General features: G+C 42.0%; 1 protein-coding gene across 1 annotated transcript; it reads left to right on the plus strand.

Moving 5' to 3' along the window:
• Positions 1-373: 373 nt before the first annotated feature.
• LOC141281509 (uncharacterized) lies at positions 374-9,348 on the plus strand. The gene has a single exon (XM_073813361.1). The coding sequence runs from the start codon at positions 1,924-1,926 to the stop codon at positions 7,867-7,869; it is 5,946 nt and encodes a 1,981-aa protein (XP_073669462.1). The 5' UTR covers positions 374-1,923; the 3' UTR covers positions 7,870-9,348.
• Positions 9,349-10,718: the final 1,370 nt, after the last annotated feature.

A 10,718-nucleotide genomic window follows, 5' to 3' on the forward strand; every position in this document is an offset into this window, starting at 1 on the left:
AAGGCCTGTAAATCATTTGGTAAACTGCATGTACAAATATCTTTGTATATCAGTCAAATCTGAAGCTATTGTCTTTTGTTTTATATCAAATTAAAGGTGTGTATATGTAGTTTACAGACATAAAACAAACATCAAAACAAAGTCCAATCAGACTGTGTGATACATCATTGTAAATCTTGTGTTTTGCAGTTTCACATGAACCCAACTGTAGTCTGGTAAGTATGTAACCCAGTTAAAAACATGAAGTAATAAGTGATGCTTGTAGTATCATTTAATAAGAGTATATAAATAGTGTGATTTAAAAAGGTTTAAGTTAATTTAATAAGTTATGTTTAAAAATGTTTGTATGTTTATTGTTTTAATTAAAAGTTAAAGTGTTTCTGAAAACTGTCTAAACCAGCATTTATGGAGTTAATGACGATCGGCAGTAGAGTGAGGGGTGTGGTTTTGCAGCGGGAGAGACGAGAGAGAGACGAGAGTGAAGGAGAGTGGAACAGCAGAGTGAGCGTGACACAGAGATTTTCTGAGTTTAAAATGTAAAACTATTAGTGCACAAATCAAAATGTAACTTGTTTCTGGTGATTGTTTGCACGACAACCATATGAAAAGAGTGACAAGGTGCATATTGAGAAACGGGAGGAATTTCTACACGAAGTTCAAAGACTGTTTACTTTTGTGCTATTGCTAATGCTAACGCTGCGTTACTTGAGAAACATATGGTGAAGTCAGTTCATCACAAGTGAACGATATTTTATAGTTAAAGTTTGACTCTCCGTTGAACAGTTTGAGGAGTTTATCTGCTGTTTTCGATCTGAAGACAGAGAAGAGGACTCACACAGAGTTTAAAGCAACCAGGACTTCACTCGTGAGTTTTACTAGACGTGGTGTTAAAATGGAGATCGAGTTCGTGTTGTAAGGCTGATCGGATGATGAGACTGCACCCGTGACTGTTGGTGAAAGGCTGGGATAGAAACATTATTTCAAGGTACCTTTCATTTTGTTTGCTCGGTGACGAGTGAAGCGGCCATTACGTTTTTGGGCCACTACGAACACGAGCAACGCATCAGGCCTGCTACGGTATTTTAGTTTCATAATAACTTTGGTTGCCGGCTTTAGATTGCATTAAGGTGTTGTTGGCCCACAAAAAAAAGTCTGATTTAAGTGTTAAAGGTATATTGAGGTTTTCTGAATTAATCCATTTGAGGGTTAATAGAGTTTAAATTGTTTTCTGTGCATTTATACATGATACAGTATTGACTGTGTTTACATTTGTTGTTTTAACAAGAGGGTTCATAGTTTACATTGAATTCTGTGCATTTGTATGGTACAGTATTGACATTGTTTACATTGTTGTGTAAGTAAGAGAGACTATTCAATTACAGTATTTTATTTTGAAAAAAGAGGAACATTTTATGTTGAAGGTTTAAAAAGAACAATTATATTTTTTATTTAATTTGTTTATTTCTTTTGACATAATAACTTATTTTTTGAGTAAATAACTAAGAGATATTTTCTTAAACTTTGTGTTGTGTTATTTTATTATTTACTTGGAAAGAGGTTATTGTTTTATTTGGGTAAAGACATATCTAGACACACGGTTAAAATCTTTATTAGTAATATAACTTAAGAAAGGTAAATTCATAGTCAGGTAAAGAAAACATTTCATGTGTGTATTTTAAAAGAGAAATCCAAGATAATATCTAAATTGAGTTAATTAGGGTTAACACATTTAATTAATACATTAACAGAACCCAAAAGCCCTGCCCTTGTTAATATAAATACTGAGGGGAGCGCTACATAAAATGGAGGCACCGCTGGGATAGTCTTGGATTTTTCTGTAAAAAAAAAAAAAAAAAGAAAACAAAAGTTAAAAGGTAAAGACACCGACTTAAGTTACTAAGCTAATTTACAACCAGTATCAACATGGAAAAAACTGAACTAGTGTCAGAGTTAAAACGCTGGTGCCGTGGTGAGGGTTTGGATGAGACTTATGCACTTATGACCATCGTCCCAGAAGATGTAGAGATCAGTGAGGTAGAAGAAACACTGGGAACTATTAAGTCGCTAGGATGGGTGCGTGTCCAAGGAAGAAACTTCAGTGCAGAACTAAACCAACGGATGGTTTTGTGCGAGAGTAAAGAGACTGTGCAAGAGGAGAGGGTTCCTTCTGAAGTTATGCCTGTTAAGGGTGGCGAGATGTGGCCTGTTATCATTATTGGAGAGGCTCAGACGGCTGCTGAAGAGTTTAATAGTAAACTTAAAGGGTTGCTGCAAGCTGAAGGGAAAACTATGGAGGACCTCAAATCATTATTCCCTAGTACACCCCCACCTACTAGCTCCACTGAATCCATCCTTCGCGCTGTCGGAGATCTGTTGGAAAAGACAAGTAAACCAGCTGATGGAGGAAGTTATGGTCGACTACGCATGTTCTCAGGAGCTCTACCAACGCCACCCGGTGAGGAACCATTTGATCATTGGCTGGAGCAAGCATGGCTTTTAGTGGAGGAGACTGAAGGCTCTGATAGAGAAAAAAGACGCAGACTTATTGGAAGTTTAAAGGGGCCCGCACTTGAAATTGTGAAAGCAGCACGCCACATTAATCCTGATGCCAGCCCGAAAGAGTGTTTGGAAGCGCTTGAAAGTGCTTTTGGAAGTGCTGAGTCAGGTGATGATCTCTACTTTGCTTTCCGATTGATGCAACAGCAAAAAGGGGAGAAACTATCAGATTTCCTTCGACGTCTAGAGAGGTCTCTAGCTAAGGTGATTCAAAGAGGGGGTCTACCTGCTGGCTGTAAGGATCTAGCCAGACTGGAGCAACTGCTGAGGGGTGCTATCGCCTCAGACCTGATGCTGATCCAGCTGCGCTTGAGAGAAAGGAAGGCTGCACCCCCAAATTTTCTACAGCTGTTGACTGAGATCCGTGCTGAGGAAGAGTACGAAACCGCTAGAAAGAAGCTCAGTGCCTCTGTACATCAAGTTCATGCTAATTCAGAAGTGGATTCACGGCAAACTGAGATCCAGAATTTAAAGGCAGAATTAAAAGAGCTAAAGTCAATGGTTGCATCAGTAGTGACCAAATCCACTGCAGTCAAAGACGATTACAGGGAGGTTAAAACCATTAGTGCACCAACTGGCTCTGAGAACCGGCAAGATGCCGAGCTGGCTGCCTTGAAAAAACAAGTGAAACGACTAAAACAGAAAACCAGCAACAAGATGCCTGAGCCTGATGCTGCAGTCACTATTTCAACCATGGAGGCTTCTAAACAGGTTCCAAACTCGCCCAAGGGAGCCCCTAAAAGGTCAGAAGATAATTTCTGCTATAGGTGTGGTGAGAACGGACATTTTGCCACAAAATGCCGAAACCCTGAGAATCAAGCCAAAGTTATCAGAAAGCTAATTCATGCTCTAAAGATGACTAAAGACAGACAGCAGTCTGGGGATACCACCACCACCAATGTAGCTAACTGTGAGGTCAAGAAAAGTGTTGTTACCTCCTCTGAGGCAGCTGGTCTCCCTGAAGGCTTGATTGGTCCACCCAGCATAGTACCTGTGAAAGTAAATGGATATAGCTGTGATGCCTTGCTGGATAGTGGCTCACAGGTCACCATTATCTTTGAGTCTTGGTATCAAACTTACCTGTCTGATGTCCCAATACGCCCAGTGTCTGGTTTAGCCCTGTGGGGATTAAGCGAATCTGAGATCAGTTATCCTTACCGTGGGTATGTAGTAGTCGACATTGAATATCCAGCAAAGGTTGCAGGTGCCGACCAGACGGTGACAGTTCTTGCTCTTATCTGCCCCCAGCCCCGAACTGCAGACCAGACTCCTATCATTGTGGGGACAAATGCCAGCCACATCCGACGTCTCGTACAGCAGTGTAAGAACAATGGCATTGACATCACGCAGACACTGGGGATACAAGCAAGTTACAAAGAAAACAATCTAACCTCACCTAGCACGGCCACAGTCCTTGAAGAGGAGGGTGATATTGGCTGTGTGTTATGGCAAGGCCCTGGCCCACTAACTCTGCCCCCTGGTGGCGACTGTACTGCCGTCTGTAGAGTTGAGTACAAGCTTCCAGTTGACAAAGAAATCTTGATGGTTGATTCGTCTCCAGTAGCTCCACTCCCAGCAGGTGTGCTATTTCAGCCCATGGTGGTGCCCAGCGAAGAGGTGAACGTCAATCATTTCAGAATCTTGGTCCAAAATGAGTCCTTAACAGAGACAGCCATACCAGTTGGAACAGTTATCGGACATATGTATCTGATAGATGCAGTCACTCCTCTTTCACCTTCCAAGGCAGCTGACACAGAATTTGATGTGAACCTGATCAACTTCAGAGACTCGCCTGTCTCAGAGGAGTGGAAAGAAAGACTCCGTCAAAAGTTATCCACAAGGTCCCAGGTGTTCTCATTACATGAATGGGATGTTGGATTGGCCAAGGGGGTGGAACACACAATTCGGATGTCAGATCCACGGCCGTTCAGGGAGCGCTCTCGTCGCCTGGCTCCAGCTGACCTGGAAGATGTGAGAAAACACCTCCAAGAACTGTTAAAGGCAGGGATCATAAAGGAGTCTCGTAGTCCATACGCATCTCCCATTGTGATTGTTCGCAAGAAGAATGGAGCTGTGAGAATGTGCATAGACTACCGATTGTTAAACAGCCGTACAATCCCCGATCAGTACACAACACCTTGTATTGATGATGTGTTGGATTCAATGACTGGAAGCAAGTGGTTCACCGTTCTTGATCTGCGAAGCGGTTACTACCAAATCGCCATGGCCGAGGAAGACAAGGAAAAGACTGCATTCATCTGCCCCTTGGGTTTCTTTCAGTTTGAGCGGATGCCACAGGGAATAACTGGAGCCCCAGCCACATTCCAAAGATTAATGGAGAAGGCTGTGGGTGACATGAATCTGCTCGAAGTCCTTGTCTACCTCGATGACTTGATTGTATTCGGCCGAACTTTAGAAGAACACGAAGAGAGACTTCTTAAAGTCCTTGATCGTCTGGCAGAGGTTGGATTGAAGATCTCATTCGACAAATGTCAATTCTGTCTCCCAAAAGTAAAATACCTTGGACATATTGTGTCGGCCGATGGAGTATCGCCTGACCCAGACAAGATCGAGGCAGTTACAAGTTGGCCACAGCCTATGCATCTAAAGGCTCTTCAATCCTTCTTGGGATTTTGTGGCTACTACCGCCGTTTCATCGCCAATTATGCAGCCATAGTAAGGCCATTGTCTGAGCTCACAAAAGGCTATGCTCCGACCCAGCGGGGCAAGAAAACTGAGAAAGACAACACAAAGACTTACCTCAAAGAGTCCGAGCCCTTCGGTGAGAGATGGGACCAGTCCTGCACAGGGGCTTTCCACAAGATTATCCACTGCCTTACACATGCACCTGTGTTGGCCTTTGCGGATCCCAACAAGCCATATGTTCTGCATGTAGACGCCAGCTTGAGAGGGCTGGGTGCCGTTCTATACCAAGAATACAGTGAGGGCCTGAGACCAGTCGCCTTTGCTAGCAGGAAACTAAAGACATCTGAGAGGAACTACCCTATTCACCAGTTGGAGTTTCTGGCCCTTAAGTGGGCAGTTGTGGATAAATTCCACGATTATTTATATGGGGTCAGATTTACGGTAAGGACGGACAACAACCCGCTTACCTACGTGTTGTCGACTGCCAAGCTCAGTGCTGTGGGGCACAGATGGCTCTCTGCCTTATCCACCTATGATTTTGATGTCCAATACCGACCAGGCAGACACAATATAGATGCCGACCTGCTCTCTAGGAATATGCCTGAAGAGAATTTGGAGGAATGGGAGACCATACCACAGCCTGGTGTGAGATCCATCTGCAAACGAATCTGCATTCCAAGTTTGGCGGGCGGTCCACAGAGGTATATAGATCAGTTGGGAGCTTCGCCTGATTGTGTGCCTGATATTTATGCTTTCCCTACTCACCTGGAGTTGAAATCCTTGGGGCAGATGTCAAAACAGGAACTGATTGCAGCTCAGGAGGATGATGCAGCCATCAAATCTGCCATACAAGCTGTTAAACATGGCCAATGGCCGGAAGAGAATGGATCCTGTCCAGAGCACTCTCGTCTAAAAAAAGAGCTGGGGAAGCTGATGATGAAAGATGGGCTACTCCATCGCTTAAGCCAGCGGCCCTCTGGAGAAGAACTCACTCAACTTGTCTTGCCCAGTGTGTTCAAAGAAATGGTGTTGAAGGCCACCCATGATGAGCTTGGACACCTTGGTATTGAAAGAACTACAGACTTGTTGAGAAGTAGGTTCTTTTGGCCGAAACTAGCAGGTGATGTTGAGCAGTACATAAAGAACTGTGGAGAGTGTGTCACACGGAAAACCCCCTGTCATAGGGCAGCGCCTTTACATCACATTTCAAGCAATGGACCGATGGATCTGGTATGCATCGATTTTCTGTCCATGGAGCCAGATTCTGCAGGTATCAGCAATGTGTTAGTGGTCACGGATCATTTTACCCGTTATGCGCAGGCTTTTCCATCCCGAAATCAGAAAGCGCAGACGGTGGCAAAGATCCTTGTGGACAAGTATTTCCTCCATTATGGTTTGCCAGCCAGAATCCATTCAGACCAGGGCAGAGACTTTGAAAGTCAGTTAATAAAAGAGCTCTTGAAGATGATGGGAATCCGGAAGTCACGGACCACTCCCTACCACCCGAAGGGAGACCCGCAGCCTGAGAGATTCAACAGAACTCTACTTTCAATGCTGGGCACCCTGGGCAGTGAAAGGAAACGGCAGTGGAGCAAACATATTGGCTACTTGGTTCATGCTTACAACAGTACCAAATGTGATGCTACAGGGTACTCACCCTATTTCTTAATGTTTGGCCGAGAAGCAAGGCTCCCGATAGACTTGTGCTTTGGAATTTCTACTGATGATCAAGCTGATGGTGGCCATTCACGCTATGTAGCCAAGCTAAAAGAAGACTTGCAAAGAGCTTACAAGCTTGCCTCTGAAACGGCCTATAAGACACATCAGAGGAACAAGAGGTCATATGATAAAAGAGTGGGATTCCAGACATTGGATATCGGTGACCGAGTGTTGTTAAGGAACTTAGGATTGAAAGGGAAGCATAAGTTGGAGAGTCGTTGGAGTCCTATACCTTACTTGGTCATGGGAAAGATGCCCAACCTTCCAGTGTATAAAGTGAAACCAGAGGATGGAAGAGGAGGAGTTAAAACTCTCCATCGTGATCATCTTCTGCCGATTGGTCAGTTAGTGAGAATGCCAACAGTGGAAACTGAGGACAACTCGCGTGTCAAGACAAGACCAAGAACAAGAGCTGAGACACAAAAGAGATCAAAGGAAGTCTTACCTGAAGTACAGGAAGCTTTTCAAGAGTCAGAGTTTACAGATTCCTCTTCAGATGTGGAGTGGAGTTATGGACATGGAAAACCCTACAGTACTTACCTGAAAGAGATCCTGACAAAGGAACAGACAAAGGAAAGAGTTACTGCTGGACAGTCAAATCTCATCCAAGATGATAGTGATTACTCCCAACGGTCAGATGGAAATCCTGCTGAGGATAGCTTGTCAGAGGACAACAGTTCGGAGGAGGACCATCACAGTATGAGAGAAAAGGATGGAGATCAAGATTCCGTTCCTGAGGAAGAAAGTGATCCAGAGTCTGATAACCCTCGCCACGATGAGCATCCAGAGATAATCAATAAGACAGATGTGCTTAGCAAATCTGAAAATCGTCCAAAAAGGGTAGTGAAACCAGTTATCAGGTTAACTTATGATGAGCCTGGTAAGGCAAAAGATCAGCCTCTTACTATAGTGCATAGAGGTGTTATCATTAAGATTGGCAAGAGTTAATTTAAAGTAGTCATGCACCTTTTCCTCTAATACACTTAAAAAATAGAGTTCATTATGTTTGATGAGGACATCAAAAACATTTAGAAGGGGGAGGGTGTAACCCAGTTAAAAACATGAAGTAATAAGTGATGCTTGTAGTATCATTTAATAAGAGTATATAAATAGTGTGATTTAAAAAGGTTTAAGTTAATTTAATAAGTTATGTTTAAAAATGTTAAAAGCAGTTTAAAAATGATTGTATGTTTATTGTTTTAATTAAAAGTTAAAGTGTTTCTGAAAACTGTCTAAACCAGCATTTATGGAGTTAATGACGATCGGCAGTAGAGTGAGGGGTGTGGTTTTGCAGCGGGAGAGACGAGAGAGAGACGAGAGTGAAGGAGAGTGGAACAGCAGAGTGAGCGTGACACAGAGATTTTCTGAGTTTAAAATGTAAAACTATTAGTGCACAAATCAAAATGTAACTTGTTTCTGGTGATTGTTTGCACGACAACCATATGAAAAGAGTGACAAGGTGCATATTGAGAAACGGGAGGAATTTCTACACGAAGTTCAAAGACTGTTTACTTTTGTGCTATTGCTAATGCTAACGCTGCGTTACTTGAGAAACATATGGTGAAGTCAGTTCATCACAAGTGAACGATATTTTATAGTTAAAGTTTGACTCTCCGTTGAACAGTTTGAGGAGTTTATCTGCTGTTTTCGATCTGAAGACAGAGAAGAGGACTCACACAGAGTTTAAAGCAACCAGGACTTCACTCGTGAGTTTTACTAGACGTGGTGTTAAAATGGAGATCGAGTTCGTGTTGTAAGGCTGATTGGATGATGAGACTGCACCCGTGACTGTTGGTGAAAGGCTGGGATAGAAACATTATTTCAAGGTACCTTTCATTTTGTTTGCTCGGTGACGAGTGAAGCGGCCATTACGTTTTTGGGCCACTACGAACACGAGCAACGCATCAGGCCTGCTACGGTATTTTAGTTTCATAATAACTTTGGTTGCCGGCTTTAGATTGCATTAAGGTGTTGTGGGCCCACAAAAAAAAGTCTGATTTAAGTGTTAAAGGTATATTGAGGTTTTCTGAATTAATCCATTTGAGGGTTAATAGAGTTTAAATTGTTTTCTGTGCATTTATACATGATACAGTATTGACTGTGTTTACATTTGTTGTTTTAACAAGAGGGTTCATAGTTTACATTGAATTCTGTGCATTTGTATGGTACAGTATTGACATTGTTTACATTGTTGTGTAAGTAAGAGAGACTATTCAATTACAGTATTTTATTTTGAAAAAAGAGGAACATTTTATGTTGAAGGTTTAAAAAGAACAATTATATTTTTTATTTAATTTGTTTATTTCTTTTGAGATAATAACTTATTTTTTGAGTAAATAACTAAGAGATATTTTCTTAAACTTTGTGTTGTGTTATTTTATTATTTACTTGGAAAGAGGTTATTGTTTTATTTGGGTAAAGACATATCTAGACACACGGTTAAAATCTTTAATAGTAATATAACTTAAGTAATTCATAGTCAGGTAAAGAAAACATTTCATGTGTGTATTTTAAAAGAGAAATCCAAGATAATATCTAAATTGAGTTAATTAGGGTTAACACATTTAATTAATACATTAACAGAACCCAAAAGCCCTGCCCTTGTTAATATAAATACTGAGGGGAGCGCTACAAGTAAATAAATGCTTTGCTTTAAACAAATGCATCTATTTTTAAACGTTTTTAAATGCTATCTTACGTATTTATTGCCGCTCCAGAACCTAAGTCGTTGGGGTTGACCAACGGCTGGAGAAACTTTCGGGTTGACCAACTGCTGGAAGTACTTTCGGGTTGACCAACGGTTGGAGATCGTTTCGGGTTGACCAACGGTTTGGTTCTCCAGAGGGGCCGGGAGTATGGGGCTTAGGCCGGGGGGGAGTGCTTAAAGGGTCATGAAACCCCCCTCTTTTAGCTCAAGTCTAGCTCACAATCTTTTTGAAAAATGCAACTGAAATGGGCGTGGTGGGTGTGAGAAGGGGGAGGGGAGTGTGTGTTGTACGGCAAGGGAGAGGAGAGGGGAGGGGGGAAACTCTCATCGCCAGTAGCCCATGCATATGGACTGTCACTAAAAATAAGTGATAAAACGTGAGGAAATACTAATTTAAAAAAAAAACCCTGGAAAAGTTAAAATCTAATTAAATGACACTTTATTTTTGTCTTTTCAAGAGTTACTGAATGCCCTGCTACATATATCCTACAGTAATCATAATTCTATTTAAAACATATTAATGTACATGAGTAATTACAGTCATTATAAAATATAAAGTTGTTTATATACACACTATGAATGCATATATTTGAAAAAAAAGAACGCTTAAAAAAACATTGCGTACATAGCAAAAAAAAAAAAAAAAAAAAGCGTACATAGCATAGATCTACGCGCCCGCTAAACCCCAAATAAAGATGGACAGTGACATAGAAATTTGCAGTGGCAGCAGTACGCAGGGCTCTGTGGAGGACTTCTCTCCTCCTGATTCCCCAGGGCTAAATGGAGACATACTTGATGGCAGTGCAGGTCCTCTGCCCTATCAATTTGAGCCAATAGCCCCTGCCGTGACTGTGGACGAAAACATGGACGAACCGGAGGCTGCGCGGATGGGAGAAGTGTCAGAATGGTAGCTAGCTGATAGCTAACTAATTAGAGAAGACTAAAAACTCTTCTGCAGGCACTAGACCTGAAAATAGCGTGTTCATTCATAAACGTATAATTTTGCAACAGGTGTACTTGTGGTCACTGTACCAAGCTGTCTCCAAGAGAAAACTTGTGCTGTAGAGAGGTGGCACAGGTAAACGCAACT

This window comes from Paramisgurnus dabryanus, chromosome 23, assembly GCF_030506205.2.
Source record: "Paramisgurnus dabryanus chromosome 23, PD_genome_1.1, whole genome shotgun sequence".
Lineage (NCBI taxonomy): Eukaryota > Metazoa > Chordata > Actinopteri > Cypriniformes > Cobitidae > Paramisgurnus > Paramisgurnus dabryanus.